This window comes from Lolium rigidum, chromosome 3, assembly GCF_022539505.1.
Source record: "Lolium rigidum isolate FL_2022 chromosome 3, APGP_CSIRO_Lrig_0.1, whole genome shotgun sequence".
NCBI lineage: Eukaryota > Viridiplantae > Streptophyta > Magnoliopsida > Poales > Poaceae > Lolium > Lolium rigidum.
This window is the reverse complement of record NC_061510.1, coordinates 317,869,490-317,885,802: the sequence shown is the minus strand read 5'-3', so window position 1 is coordinate 317,885,802 and position 16,313 is coordinate 317,869,490. Positions and strand designations below refer to the sequence as shown.

General features: G+C 45.4%; 1 protein-coding gene across 1 annotated transcript; it reads left to right on the top strand.

The window, feature by feature from the left end:
- Positions 1 to 4,391: 4,391 nt before the first annotated feature.
- On the top strand, positions 4,392 to 15,288 carry LOC124696921 (F-box/LRR-repeat protein At3g26922-like). Its single transcript, XM_047229582.1, has 4 exons — positions 4,392 to 4,408; positions 13,582 to 14,503; positions 14,653 to 14,802; positions 14,884 to 15,288. The coding sequence occupies exons 1-4, from the start codon at positions 4,392 to 4,394 to the stop codon at positions 15,286 to 15,288; spliced, it is 1,494 nt and encodes a 497-aa protein (XP_047085538.1).
- The last annotated feature ends 1,025 nt before the right edge of the window (positions 15,289 to 16,313 follow it).

Below are 16,313 nucleotides of genomic sequence, written 5' to 3'. Positions count from 1 at the left end.
AGGTTTGATGATCCTGTTTGAGGTGCTCATGCCAACTGGAAGGAAGCAGGGACGGATCATGATGGAATACAATTGCCGGTGGCCGGCGTCATCGGCAAAGCTGTCTAGCCTGAAGGAGACTGGATTTTCAAAATTTTCAGCCTCCGTATAAGGAAAGAAGAGAGGATTGTCCAGGCCTTGGTAGAAAATTCTGAACCACTCCAATGCTTCCTTGAGGATCAGTTTACTACCGAGGAGGCTATATAGAGCTTGGCCGTAGCTAGTGCACCGGATTGGCTTACCGTTAGTATCTGGAAAGGTGCAAGTGGCCAAAGGTGGAAAGTTTGGAACATGGTTCTGGAAATACAGCTGATCCCATAGCTGAATAAACCACCAGGGACCTCCTGTTTTGACTGTCTTTTGGGAAAACAGTTTGGCAGACATTAGTTGGAGATATCCGTAGACCTCTCCAAGGAACAGTTGGCCAATGCCAAGCTGGGTGCCTCTGGCAAGTTCATAGGCCAAGGAAAGGTAGTTCTTGGTTGGAGCAAGTGAAGGGCCACAGAATATGAAGTGTTCCAACCAGAAATTCAGAAAGGCCGTGTGTTCTTTCTCTGTTACAGGGCCTTTGTTTTTCATGTGGCGTCGAAGATAAGCACCCCAGTTTGTGCACTCTGTTTTGGAAGAGAGTGAGAAAGGGACCTTTGGCAGCATAAAGGCAGAGGGGCTTGGGGATGCAATGTCTAGACCAGTGATCATGGCCACATCTAGTAGGGTTGGTGTCATGGGGCCATGGCCAAACATGAAGCAATTCAAAGCATCAGACCAAAAGTAGCCGATGGTTTTCAGAAGGTTTTCATGTTTCTCAAGGGGAGACAAGTGATAAAGCTAAAGCAACGGCTATTCCCGTGGTTTCCAGTGTGGCTTGGTGAGTTTTGGATATTCTATTGTACCATGAAACCCAATCTTCAGGAGGATTAGGCCAGGCTCGTAAGCAGTCGGCCCAAGAAGTTAGATCTAAATTCTGGTTCACGAAGGGAATTCTATTGGCCTCGCATGAAATCAAATGGGCAGGACTCTCGGTAGAACGAGGGCCAAGACAGAGAGAATTTGGAAGAGAAGGATGCGGCAGCAGAATGTCTGATACCTAGAAAATTAATGACGGAATGAGACATTAATTCAGATGTTTGCTGTTAATTCTAACACTATGCTCGGATTGTGAGGAGCGGTTGAGGATTACCTTCAGGCCAGAGACCGTAGCATTGGCGTTGGATGATTCCGCCATTGGATTCGCTGCGGAGTTGAATCTGCGCGATTGAGATCTGAGATTCGCGTGGCCGTAAGTTGGGTCTGTTCGAGCGGCGATTTGGGGATCTGTGTTTTCTCTTTCAGACAAGGGTTGTGGGTTACCGTTTGAATAGGCAACTGATTTGGCCTTACTCGCGTTTTATGTTAAAGGCCGATGCGCTGCCATCGGCTCTTTGCGCGTTGACTTGCTTTGACAATCGGCAAAATCGACATAGAAACATTTTCTTCATTAATAAAGAGGGATTTTTACAGAGAAGAGCCGATTGCTCAGAAAAGGAAGAACAAAAGAAGAGCCAATTACTACTACTTGTCCTATGCTAGTAGTCCCTAATCTAAGGGCCCTCGCTGCCCTCGTCGTCGCCGTCGTGGCTGCCGTCGGCGCTGCTGTCGGCGAGCTCCTCGTCGCTGATGCCGTAGCCCTCGGCAGGGGCTTCTTCCTCATCGTCGTCGTCGTCGTCATCGGCATCCGATCCGGCGCGGAAGCGCTTCGCCGGCGGATACTCATCGGAGGAGGTGTCATCCTCCTCTTCCTCCTCCTCGTCGGAGGAGGTGAAGTCGTCCCAGGAGAAGAGGTCGTCCTCGCTCTCCGCCTCCAGCTCCCCATTGACGAGGAACTGGAAGTTATCTTCTCCGTCGGTCAAGGACTTGTCATCCTCGGACCAGACGGAGGAATCATGATCCTCTGTGTCCCACTTCGTTGGGGCGAGGACGTCGTACGCCGCCATCGAGTCCCACTCCGGCGTCGGCTCACGAGAGGAACAAGATAGGGAGGAAAGACCCGAGGAGGCAAAGGAGGAGGAGGAGGAGTCCATGGTGCAGAGGAGGGCTTTTCGATGGCTAGTACGGAGCAGGGGATGAAGAAGCGAACTGCTCGATGCGGTTAAATAAAGGGGATATAGTGGAGATTTAATGCTGCGGCGGTTTCCGAGGACATGGTGCCAAAACTGTCAAATCGTGCAGAGAAGTTGAGAAGGCAAGGCATCATGATGAAAGGATACTGTGACGGTTCTGCTCTGCCACGACGTGACCCTACGAAGAAAAAACAGAGTGGTTTTGAAATTATCATTACCAAAACCAGGGGGGCATGTGTTATCACCAGATTTTGACCGGATCAAGAGGTGGGCCATAATTGAGATGAGCTTAGAGGATGTGCACATAGAATATTTCTGAATCGGCCTTGTACGAGAGTTTGGGCTAGATTGCCCTTGTATTTGTACGATATGGTAGATTTGTTAGAATTAAGAGATAGAGTTTAGCTCGTACACGGTTAGGTTTATTCCCAAATTAGAGAGTCTACGGACTATAAATATGTACCTAGGGTTATTGAGAAAGGAGGACGATCACGTTCACAACAAACCAATCTAGGCGCATCGCCACCCCTTGTTTCGAGGGTTTCTCCCGGGTAAGCAACATGCTGCCTAGATCGCATCTCGCGATCTAGGCAGTATCAGTTTATTCGTTATCGGTGTTGCTCGTGCTGAAGCCTTTTTGATGGCGAGCAACACCCTTATCGTAGATGTTTTGGGGCTTACGTCGATGCTTTTATGATATGCTTGTTTAGCTACGCTGCCCCTCAATGTCTAGCTGCCCTTACACCTATCTTGGGTGTAAGGGCAGCATCTTGCTTAATCTTTGTTTAGTAGATCCAATCTGTTATAGTCGTTCCTTGTTCTACAAGGATTAGTTTGATATCTGAATGGTTAGGCCTTGCAAACGGGTTGAACGATCCGGTAGTGCGTAAGGTATAGTTTGCTGGTCTTAGAAGGGATTGTTCCGGGAATCGACTTCATGTTGGTTTTTAGGCCTCTTTTGGGACTGGTTCTCCATCATCTTTCGTCTCTGCTAGGCTCGACTACGCGTAGGATGTTCCGGTTATGCGGTGAAAACCCTAGACTGTCGTAGATTGGTTTAACTTTATATTGATAAAGCAGGATCCCCATGTTATTGTAAATCCAACGTGAACCATGGGGCAATCGGCTCTTTGAGCCGATCCACAGGGCAACCTAAGAGCCGATCGGGGCTCGTATTTGATGTTTACGTGTTTGCCATGCAGGAAACTAATTGAAGCAATCCATCACCTTCCTGACCAGGTATAGGTCAGGTGGCACGCCCTTGCAACCGCCAGGACGTGTGCCAGAGCATTGCGGGCCGTTGCCCGAGGGACCAGGGCCCTCCAGCAGTCCTGGGAGCCTCCCGGCTCTCCGTGTTGCTCGTCTGTGCTCGCCGGTGGGTTTTGGCAGCCAACAGTTATACATTTATTCCCTCGAGCAGTAAAGTACTAATAGTTCGTACTGTTCGGTTACTACTACTATTTAACGGTCTACGCTTGCTCTCCTCCGGAACCCTCCCCGGTTCCGTAGACTATAAGGTAGTCTACACCTTCGACACCTCCAGAGAGGTCTGGTTCTTCATAGCCGATGATGTTGGCTCCTTCAGGGTTGTCGTTGTCCTCCTCCGGATGGTTCGGACAATCTAAGCGTGGGATTTAAGAGTGGTATGAGTACGAGCGTACTCAACAAGTTCATTACGTAAAAATAGGTGTTTAATGCACTAGCTACGATATTAGACCAGAAAGTCTAATACCAATGCAAGTTTTTATAAACATTTCTTTAAGAGGTTGCTTTTATTTCGAAGAACTATGTCCGTCAGCCTTCACCGGTTTACTAGAACTTCATGGAGTACCTTTCCGGCAGCATTCGCAGTTCCAAATCCCGGAACAAGGAGTGACAGGTCACGATTCATTACACTCTGCAGAGGTGTGTTGCTTTACCCATAAGAGATCTTAACCTTGGTGCCAATCGGGCAGCTTTCCCGTCCACACTTCCTTCGGTGTGAGGCCCGGTATAAGGTCATAGCCAATCATATTCCTCCGCTACCTCGCACACCCACCCTTTGTTGCATACCCCGACCCTGGGTCCTCGCAGGTCCCATTATTCCCATATTAGGGTGGACCCCGACCACGACAACAGTTCTGGGCTCATACCATAAACTCCTTCGCCGGTAGCTGCAACCCATCATAGACCGCAATACCGTGGGGAACTTTAGGATTCCCCAGCTGTTGCCACCGGAATTTAGCCAGAGCAGGAGCTGGGCCGTGACCGAAGATGGGCTTAGAAGACATGTATTTTGAAGTGTCTCTGAACCGGCCTTGTGCGAGAAATTGGGCTAGATTGCCCGTGTATCTGTAAATTATAGTAGTTTACGTGTCGGTTAGAATTAAGAGATAGAGTTTAGCTCGTACACGGTTGGGTTTATTCCCAAGTTAGAAAGTCTACGGACTATAAATATGTATCTAGGGTTATTGAGAAAGGAGGACGATCACGTTCACAACCAATCAATCTAGGCGCATCGCCACCCCTTGTTTCGAGGGTTTCTCCCGGGTAAGCATCATGCTTCCTAGATCGCATCTTGCGATCTAGGCAGTATACGTTTATTCGTTGTTGGTGTTGTTCGTGCTGAAGCCTTTTTGATGGCGAGCAACACCCTTACCGTAGATGTTTTGGGGCTGACATCGATGCTTTCACGATGAACTTGTTTAGCTACGCTGCCCCACGATATCTAGCTGCCCTTACACCTATTTTAGGTGTAAGGGCGGCATCTTGCTTGTTCTTTATTTAGTAGATCTAATCCGTTATAGTTGCTCCTTATTCTTCAAGGATTGGTTTGATATCCGTATGGTTAGGCCTTATAAACGGGTTGAACGATCCGGTAGTGCGTAAGGCGTGGTTTATTAAGCTCTAGAGGGATTGTTCCGGGGCTCAACTTCACGTTGGTTTTTAGGCCTCTTTAGGGCTGGTTTTCCATCATATTACGTATCTGCTAGGCTCAACTACGCATAGGATGTTCCGATTATACGGTGAAAACCCTAGACTATCGTAGATTAGTTTAGCTTGATATTGATAAAGCATGATCCCCATGTTATTATAAATCTAACGTGAACCATGGGGCAATCGGCTCTTTGAGCCGATCCACATAACAACTTAAGAGCCGATCGGGGCTCGTATTTAATGTTTACGTGTTTGCCATGCAGGAAACTAGTCGAAGCAATCCATCACCTTCCTGACCAGGTATAGGTCAGGTGGCACGCCCTCGTAAGAACCAGGACGTGTGCCAGAAGGCATTGAGGGCCATCGCCCGAGGGACCAGGGTCCACCGCAATCCTGGGAGCCTCCCGGCTCTACGGTGTTGCCCGTCGCTACTCGCCGGTGGGTTTTTGACAGCAACACCAGCCTACCGCTTGCTCTTCGGGCGACAAGTGTACTACGGACAAAGCCGTGGGGAACTTTAGGCTTCCCCAGCCTACCGCTTGCCCCCGACAGATGACAAGTGTACTACGGTAAAGCGCATCCGTTGATGTACAAGAGGTGGAAATACAATTGACTATTCCGTCCCACTCCAGATCTTATGGTTAACACGGATATTACGGCACAAGAATAACTGGACGACATTTGTTGTTTAATCCTAGATGGATATCAACCCTTGCAATGGAACCTCCACAATATCAACACAATCCATGGTTCCATTGCCCACCACATAGTCATATTCATAGTTATGAAAATAGTGGTTTTGGTTTTTATGCATTAGTGATAAACGTAGTACTTTGCAAGTAATTTGATAAAAATACTCGAATGACATGAGCAAGTGATGAACTTGCCTGAACACTGCAAATTGTTGCAGTTGAATGGTGTGGACTGACCCTTGTCCTCTGTTGCTGAAAAATAGCATCATTGCCCGATAAGGGCAATGGTTAAAGAAGCATTGATGCATGATTCCAGTTTTAGGGTTTGTTCCCCCCTTCCGATGTCGTTATTATTTCATGTGAGAGGTTGATACTAAGAATAACTTAGGGATACTCTATTTAGGGCAAAATACAACCTTGAAATGTTGTCAAGGTGTTTTTAGAGTCCAAAAGAATTTATGGACTTATTTTCATTATTGAAAATAAATTGTGTGATTTAAATTATTATTTAAATCATCAAATTTGAACTTATTCTTGTTTAACTTCAAAAATTCTATTTCATATTTTATTATAATAGAGTTTTCGATACTGAGTGGTTTTCATATTTTTAATTATTTTTTTAGGGCTATAATGATTTTATACAATTTGGTCAAAGTTTGTGTGTTTTAAAGGAATTTGGAAAAGACCAAATTACCCCTCGGGTCCACCTGTCAGGCGACCGAGATGGTTAGGTTGGACCAGCCCACTGGGCTCGGTCCAACCGACCCAGTCGTGTCGTCTCCCCCGCGTCGCCCAAACCCTAATCCCCTCTCAGCTCCTGCGACGCTAAAATCGCCTCCGCCGTCGCCGCTTGATCCCGGCCGTCTCCGGCCTTCGCCGGCGACGAGATGGTGTGGATCTGGACCGCCTCTCGACGGCGCACCAGATCCGCCGTGTAGATCTGGCCTACGTCGCCTCCTCGACTCGTCCCCGTCGCCTCTGCTCGCCTGCCGTGATGTGCTGCGGCGATTTCGTCGCCGCCGACGCTCCTGGCGCCGTGGCGCGGCCGTGTGCCTCGCCGTTGTTGCGTGGGCGTTGCGGCAAGGTGGTGCCTGGCTTGGCTTGGCCTGGCGCTGCCGTTCGCCCGGTGTGTGCCGCTGTGCCGCCATGGCTGCGCTTCTCTGCTTCACCTGTAAGTGGTTCCCTCCTCTCTCTCTCTCTCTCACCTGACCTTCCTCCTCCTGTGCTTGAGCAAGCAATGGCTGCTCCTCTTCCTGGAGATGCTGCCATGCCGTGAGGCTGCTGCTGTGCTAGGCTTTGTGTGGCTGCTGTTCTGTGCTGGCTGCTGCTATTGCTACCTATGTGCTCTGCTGTTGTGCTTGATGTGGCTGTGCGTATGTTGCTCTGGCTCTATTTGATTATCAGTGCCTGCTTCTATGTTTCCTAGTTACTTCTGTTCATGTTGTATCTCTGCTGTGGCCCTCCTGTAATTGCTCATGAGCATCCAGTGATGCTCATGGCCTACTGGCTTGCTCCTGTCATTGCTACTGCCACAGGGACATCCTGTGTGTGCATAATCTTGGCTCCTGGCTTGATCCTGATGCAGGATCCTTGCATTATGCAAGTGCCAGTGCCCCTGTGTGCTAACTCCGTGTCGTAATTTATGGATATGCTCAATTGAGCCTAGCTGTTGGATTAACAGCTCCATCCCTTGATGGAGTGCTTCTGGATACAATTATAATGCTTTGTTCACTTATCTGTGATGCAATTGTTCAATTACATGGTTAATTTAATTATCTGGGCCTTGTGATGATGCTAGAATTGATCCTAGCAGGCTTTAGCATGCTTTAATAAGCTCTGGTGATCAAGTGATCCACAGCTGCTTGTTTATTGCTTGCTTTGCTTAATGCCCGTGACTGTCTGGTGCTTGTCCTGGTGATTGTGTATCACCATGCCTTGTGCTGGTGCAGGCTTTGCCTGATCAAGTGTCTGTTGTGGCTTGCAGTGATCTTCTGGGTCATTTGCAAGTGTCTATACCACTCGGTTGTTTGTGTATTTCAATTATCTATCTTGCTTGGCTTGATCACATAGATAATTGATGTGAACTCGCTAGCAGTAGTGATCATTTTACTTGAATTTGATAGGGCTAGATGGATGCCAACCACTGGTTGGGTACCCTAGCCCACTACTGAACCCTATTGGGTGATGATGTGGTGGCTTAAGTGTTGGCTGTGGGTTGAGGTGGCCCTGACAGCCTCTTTGGTGCTGTCATGGTAGCTCCCCACCTTTCTGTGGCTGGTTGTGGCTTAATGGATACCTCACTGGATAATCCTTTGTTGAATTTCCAGTGAGCTTTGCTATTGACAAACAAGAATAGACATCATATGGTCTATCTGCCTAATGGTTTAGCTAGCTGTAGGGTGCTAAGTGAATCTGTGTCGCTAGATAGGGATTAAATCCTTGTTGGATTTCTCTGGTTGTGTCACTGTGTTGACACAACCAGTGTTTCCTGGATGGTTTCCTTCTGGTTATTCTTCATTTGCTTGCACCAAATGGCTGGGTAGCCAGATGATGATACAAGCAGGGTTCTACCCTCTTTTGCTTTTGTGACTTATGCATATGCTGGATTAGTATGAGCAAAACCTTGCTTGCTCATGATTTATTGGTATACCTCACTCCAGCTCCTAGTGATTTATGTGCTGATGTAGAGGATTGCTTCTATGTTGATCTTATGCTTGCCCTGCTCCTCCTTGCAAGCCTGTGATGCTTGGGTTGGTTCTGTGGTGATTTTGGAATAGATGAGACAGCTCTGGCTGTTCACCTGTTCTTGCTGTTCTTGGTGTTCTTACCCAGAGGAGTTGCTGCCGATGAACAGCTAGAGTTCTGGCGGTGGAAAAGGTTTTATATGAACCTCACTTGGCTCTCTTGGTCGACAGCAGTGCCTGGCACTTGTTGGTGACTCACTCTGGCCGTGTGTGTATGTTGTTGTGCATGCACAAACATGGTTTGCTGTTGCACATGCACACTAGCTGTGTGAGCAGCTTATGTGTGTGTGTACCTGATGCTTTGAACTTGGCTGTGAGAGGATCAGCTCGGCAGCTTTGGTCATATCCTCTCCAATTCCATTTTATTTCTAACCTGCCAAGTGGCTATGCCACTTGGCATAACTTGTGTTTGTTGTGTTTGTGTGCAGGGAACTACAAGATAATCAAGATGAAGTACAAGATCATCTAGATCAAATATTTCATGAAGATTAACTTGTAGTTTAGGAAATTTCATTGAGTTGTAATCTTTCTTTATTTCCCTTTTTTACTTTCCATTATTCAATTCCTGTAATGTGTTGTAATCTTTTATATTTCAATCCCGAATATTGTAAAGACAATGTATATTGTGTGTTAATCAATAAAGCTCAAGGTTTTCTCTAATGAGCTTTACTTCTTATTTATTTGTTCATAATGTGTATTATTTACTTAATGAATTTCCTCACAATTGAATTATGGGGTATTAACTTAATGTTTGAATTTGAAATTCAAATTCCACTTTAGGTTTGAATTCAATCATGCAACTTAAAATTGAATTCAATCATGCAACTTAAGTTATAATGCAATACTCTCCTCTCTTCTCAAAACCCTAATTTAGTTAGGTGAGAAGCAAGTTTGTCGCACTCTCGAAACCCTAATCTGTAAGGTGTCGAGAGAGAAACTTGTCCTCCTTCGATGCAGTTTTGTTTTAAAAGCGCGAAATTTCCCCGTATTTTACGATGCAATGCACATCCCTTTCTAAAATCTACCCCTCGATCGTCTCTAAACCTGGGACATTACAACAGCTACGCCCGAATCGGTAGTTTTTCCGGGGCCAAGCCCGTTGCAAACAAAAACGCGTGAAGATTCCCTTGGTTTTCAGTGCCAGGTTGTTGGACCCTCACATGGTAGCCTCACATGCATGCAGGGCGCAGCCACAAGTAAACACCCAACCCAAAATTTCTTCTCAGTCCAGAAATTTTAGCCCAGGATACCAAACAAAGTGGGAACTACGTTTTTTGCACCGTTTTCAAAGGACCAGGCTCCACTGGACCAAGAACGTGCGTTGTTTCGGGGCCTGGCTGCGGGAAACGTGAATCAAACACGCCCTATATGGCCGTGCCTATTTGGGCATGCATGCAATTCTTCCTTGGTTTAGTTGTTAATAATCGGCAAGCTGAAAGCAAAACATTGTTAGCATTCAAATAAATGTCAAAAGGCTAAAGGATTAGTTCGCTGTCACATGACATCCTAGGAGATATATCCAGAGAAATATGATACTCCCTCCGGTCCGATTAAGGTATCGCACCGGTAAACATGCGTCGATTAAATAGGAACAGAGTAGCATATGTTTATTCCACGACTTTGCACAATCATCTTGTTCACCGAATGTTTTTAACCACGTGTCCTATATTTATATCTATTACACCCTCCGTCCTTGTTTTTAATTTTTTTCTTTGATAAAAAATTACTTCAAATACATAAAGTTGTTGGTATAAATAAGCATCTTTAGAAAGTATTTTCAATACGAATTCAACGATACTAATTTCATCAAATAGAATCAAGATTTTGTTGCTTAATTTTTTCAATCAAAGTTTATCTTGAAATACGCGTGAGCCTTATTCATCCAAACGTTGGTATTAATGTATTGGCAATTCTGTTTTTCTTCGGGCGAAGTACTGGCGGCTGCTGTAGTTCCCACGATTTTGTCGCATTGCATGAGTGCAGTCATCAATGTGTATACATGTTATCCCCAAGAACTTGCTGAACATGTGGCGCTGTAATCTATCTAAGATTCGAATACAACATACATATTCTATATTCTAGAGGTTGATATTTTTCATAAATACTTGGTCAAAGTTTAAATTTTTTGACTTTGACAAAATCTAGAACGCGAAATAATGTGAAGTGAGGGAGTATGTTTTATGAAAAGTACTACTCCCTTTATCTAAAAATAGTTAAGACACTTTATTTTGAAACAGAGGAAGTAGTACTACCTTTGTTCCATAATATAGTACGTTTTTGACAACTAAATTATTTTACCAAAATGTACTATATTATGAAACAAAGGTAGTACTAATCATTGTAATCACAACGGACAGGGTGTTTCTGCACCCGGGTGCATATGCACCCTTTATTTGAAATGCATATTAAACATATTTCCAAATGTTAAAAAAATAAAAACAAAAATGCCTCGTGTATACCTTGACATGTTACATGTTCACAAAGTTGTTTCAGCAAAAACCGATATGTTTTGTGCCATGTACTAAAAAGATAAATTTTTGGTGTTAAAATAGTCTATTTCTCGAGGCATTATTTGTCTTTTTTACACATGGTACAAAAATTGTTGGTTTTACGTGAAACTTTATGTGTACACATAGAACATGTCCCTCTACATGCTAAATTTTTTTCCTAAATTTTTTTACTTTTTGAAATATGTTTTATACATACCAGATGCATATGCACCCATGATCAGTTTTGGTTTTCCGAATCACAAGATACTAAATAACTATACAACTCCCAGCGAGGAGTATTGGCTAGCGTATCTTCTAAAATGTGGTTCATCCCTTCGCTGCTTGGAAGACGATCAGTAGTAACGGGCTGGGATGGGGTCTTCAAGGACGAATTTATTGCGTTGAATGCGGGGATTGGCAGAGCATACCCTTTTCCGTTGCGAGCGGTGGCCATGGACGAAGAGGAACCGAGTGGAGTCGTGGTGGGGGAGAGATCTACGGGGCGACCTGGCGAGGAAGACGAACAGGGTCGTGGACTCGTGGTGGTCGAACGGGTGATGGGCTGGTGCGTTCGGTCGACCCATCTTCTCGATACACGTGGGTCAGACCACGAAGGTACCGTTGTTCGGTCCTCCCGTGGGTATGGCGACCAAGCTGTTGTCGTTTCACTCGTGCCGTGTCAGGCTGGGCATAAAAAACGTTGCCTACGGCTGAGAACACTGAGGGGAAGGTGAAGATTGTTAATGAGGTGATGTGGCTCGCTGTGAGACCAGCAAAATGGGGTCATCTATTAAAGAGAAGATTTGTTATCATTCCCATTTGAATCATATATTCATCACGTGTGAGCAGCAGAGCAGTGCATGTTCTTTCTGACCGTAAAAGAAATTCATCGATGGTAGTAAAAGCCAAGCTGGTGGCACGCCATGTGATGCAAGCAAAGGAAATGCAAGTTTATCTTCACGTTTCAATCATACACAAATCTGCAAAATGTTGCATCTTTTGATCCGCATATGATTGTACTCCCAAAGATGCAACAGTGCAAGCAGAGGCTGGTGCTTTGCAAAAGTAGGACTCACAAGAAACTTCACATACTCTACACTTGGTAAAGCAGAGCTCAAGCATAGAGATCATACGTTTTATGTATGAAACATCCAATATATGGACCAACTGCGACTTCATTTCATTAACTTAGTAACTTAATATGTGCGTGCATTGTGTATATAAGAGATTGGTCAGGTTACAAACACGCAGAAACCACAAACGGATTGGTCGCGGGTTGAATCCGTGGAAATCAATGTATTTCTTCAAGTCCCAAGGCCCCTCATTCCAAGCTATTGCATTTTTGTGCCTATGTAACACAATCATGTCTTTATCTATAGAGCAAGATTCCGCGAAGTCAAAATCAGACTAAAACCACAATAGGAAGAGATCAAAAACTGAGAGAGCTTTGCGTTGTATGTACATATATGTAAGGCAAAAGGTGGCTCAGAACTAGTTAATAAGGTTGTGTTTGGTTGATAACATTATTTATGTCAAATGTTGTGTTTGGTTGCTATCGAAAAAGCTAAGCACCTGAAATTAACTTTTTTTTAGCGTTTGAGCAGCTTTTGGACCCAAATAAATTTTCAGAAAATATTCTGCTTTGGGGAGGCTTAAGACGAGGCTGCCGAGTATGTTGAGCCTTTTGGTTGTGAGCAAGACCAATTTCTTACGTATTTAGAAATTTCGATTCATTATCACTGGCTGACAAACAGCGAATGAAAACATGCCAAGATCACTTATAAAACGCTAAGAAGCTGGAAATGGAATATTAGTTCTTAATAATCTGGTACAAAGTAACATGGTATTGTATATGATTTTTCTTCTTCTAGTTACCAAAATAAATCTTACATAGATCAAATTGATACCAATCAAGATTCTTCGGCAAGGGAATATGAAAAAATATATGCACTTCTGACATTTTTGTGTAGCCTAAATATAAGGTATTTCGTATTGAGATTTTATACACTCATAAGAATATATTTCTAGCTACATCCAGATTTGTTTTCAGATATTTCTGAAATTTTGAAACATGATTTTTGATTTATTTTAAAACGAGCTTAGAACTCGAACTCCAAAAGTCCATGCACAGCTAGCAGGCCATCTTTGGGCAGGGTGTTCTTGCACTCGGCAGCATATACTCCCGGGTTTTTAAATGAATTTAAGCCTATTATAAAATGTTTACAAAATCCTGACACAAAATATCGTGCATACATCTTGATATTTTATGGGTTCACAAAGTCGTTTCACCAAAAATCGGAATTTTTTGCGTTATATGTAAAATGATAAAATTTGGTGTTTAAAATAAACTCTCCACAAGATTTTTTCTTGTCTTTTATACATAGGACACAAAATATGTGGGTATTTCGCCAAATTTAGCATGACATATACGCGAGAAATTTGTATTCAGATTTTCTTTGATATTTTAAAATATTTTTGTTTCTAGTGGCAGGAACATGAGCATACAGGCAAGATTGCCATTTTGGACCCAGCCCCCAAAGACGCAACACTCCCCGCCGCCCCCGAGTGAAGGGAAACCATCGCCGCCGCCGGGCGCCATGAGACTGGACATCATGTACTCTTGCCTGCCGGCCTCCCCGATCTCCTCCGCCGCATTCCTCTCCGCCGCCATCTCCGACGAAGACGGCGTCGAGGACCGCATCAGCGCCCTCCCCAACGGCCTCCTGCGCGACGTCGTCTCCCGCCTCCCCGTCAAGGACGCCGCCCGCACCAACGCGCTCTGCCGGCGCTGGCGCGGCCTTTGGCGCGCCATCCCACTCGTCCTCGATGACGCCCACCTCCTCACGGAAGGCCCCGGCGTCGACTGGCGCGCCCCCGCCGCCGCGGCGGTCTCCCGCGTCCTCGCTTCCCACCCGGGCCCCTTCCGCTGCGTCCGCCTCCTCAGCAACCTCATCGACGAGTCCAACAAGGAATGCCTCGCGGAGTGGCTCCGCCTCCTCGGCGACAAGGGCGTGGAGGACCTCACCCTCGTCAACCGCCCCTGGGGCTTCGGCGTGCCGGCGCGGCTTCCCCCGTCCCTCCTCTCCTGCGGCGCCTCGCTCCGCCGCCTCTACCTCGGCGTCTGGTTCTTCCCCTTCACCACCGGCCTCCCCCGCAGCCCCGACGTTTTCCCTCACCTCCGGGAGCTCGGCATCTGTCACGGCATCATGCAGGAGTCCGACCTGGAGTACCTGCTCGCTTGCAGCCCCAGGCTGGAGAGCTTTGCGCTCATCACCAACTACTGCTTGCCCGACCGCGTCCGCATCGGCAGCCACAGCCTCCGTTGCGTGCTGCTCTGGCATTCCATGGCGGACGAGGTCGCCGCCATTGCCGCCCCGCACCTGCAGCGCCTCATCGTTTACTGCACGCACCCCACTGAGGCTGGAAGGGCCTTCAAGGTCAAGATAGGCTATGCTCCTCAGCTCGCCGTGCTCGGCTACTTGGACACCACCCACGTGCTTGAGATTGACAACACCATCATCAAGGTCCAATTTTTTTCTCTCATATTAGTTTCTCAGTGACTGGCTAGACAAATCTTTTGAATGCTTGCCCTTTAAAAGAAAAATCTTTGAGTGCTGGGTTTGTTCGCATTGAATTAAACTATCAATTTGGTCGTTGCTGCGACGATTTGCAGGCTGGGGTGACAAAAGTTAGCCCAGATGCAGTGGTTCCAAGCATCAAGGTGTTAGCTCTGAAGGTGCGCTTCAGAGTCGCGGAGGAAGTGAGAACTTTGCTGAGTTTCTTGAGATGCTTCCCTGAAGTAGAGAACTTACACGTTATGGCTGTGAGCATCATCGCAATCACTGCATTTTCTATTGCTTGCAATCCATCTTCGCTGAATTGTGCCCTTTGATTTCCTTTTCAGTCCGACAATCACACTGACCACTATGATGACCCGGGTGAAGTCAAGGCCAGGGACAAGCTCAATTCCACGTTCTGGCAGGGGGTCGGTCCGATCAAATGTGTGCAGTCACGTGTCAAGAAGGTGGTGTTTGATCAGTTCTGCGGGGGCACAAACCAGGTTGGGTTTCTGAAGATGGTTCTTGGGAGAGCGGTGTTGCTGCAGAAGGTGATAGTCCTGCTCGCTGACCCGGATCCTATCACGGTGAGTGAGGCCACGCGCAAACTGAGCCCGTTGGCTTCCAAGAGGATGTGGGCCAATAAGACCTTGCGCAAAATTTCCTTGGAGGTTCGTGGGCGCACATCAGGTCCTATTTGGGGGTACAACCAAGCATCTGATCTTTCTATCAGCGACCCATTTATTTCTTAAGGCACTGATAGAGCGTTCGTTAGCAGCTAGAGCATCGTTGTTTTAGAGCATTGCCGTTTGAACAAGTCATTTCTTGTGAAACGAAGTGATGTAGCACTAGTCTGTAGCTTTTTTTGTTTAGTGTTGGAGATTTGGAGTTCAGCAACAGCAGGTTGTGCGAAATACTTCTCATGACTTCACTATGTAGTTACCTGTGTCTGCATGCAATGTGATTTACCTAGCTTTTACTTGCTCATGTTGTTATCTGAATGGTAACTATTATTTCTGCATTAAGTGTGATCTCCATGGCCTGTGGCTGTGGCTTAATGTTGGTATCTGCACCCAATGTGGTTTTCGTGGTCTGACTCTGTTGATCTTAAAGTTAGGTAACGTTTATGCTTAGTTTTACTGCTTAATTAATGTGCATTTGTGTGGTATGTTCTGGAACAACTGATGTTACATCAATATTGTTCTTGATGATAAACGCTTCGTTCTGTAAATGTATCATCGAATAAGTATAGTAATAAATAAGAAATGGTAATTGAGAAGTAAAAATTGACTTGCTTTAGTTTTGTAGCTTGGTATGTAGTAGAAGTTGCACTTCTTTTGTTTACAGACCTGTTTAAGGATGCAAAAAATCAGTATATTTTAATATTTTTTACTAAGTAATTTTACATTTAATTACATTTACTTTGTAGGTTCTGGTTTTACCGTGAGGGAACTGTTGATATTTCTATTTTGGGCTAAATCTTCTGCTATGATCTTTTCTGCATGAGGTCGTGAGATTGGCCATCATTCATGTTGTACACCAATATTAATCTTTCATGTTATATGACAAATTTGGTGTCGTCATGATTAAAGTATAATCATGTGTGAGAACTAATTAATTACTTATTAAGAACTGCTAACATTTCATTGTTCTTTTCACCGATTTTGTGTCATCTTCTTCGGGACCTGATTCTGTAGAAATATCGTCTTGTAGGAAACTGAAATTTTATAGAACTTTATAGCATTGTTCCTGAATGTAAAATATTTTTGCAGGAAGC

What these genes read in the sequence shown, in the direction of transcription:
- LOC124696921 (XM_047229582.1), top strand. An exon ending in TTGACAACACCATCATCAAG is followed by an intron (nt 14,504 to 14,652) that starts GTCCAATTTTTT and finishes GACGATTTGCAG; the next exon opens with GCTGGGGTGACAAAAGTTAG. An exon ending in AGAACTTACACGTTATGGCT is followed by an intron (nt 14,803 to 14,883) that starts GTGAGCATCATC and finishes TTTCCTTTTCAG; the next exon opens with TCCGACAATCACACTGACCA.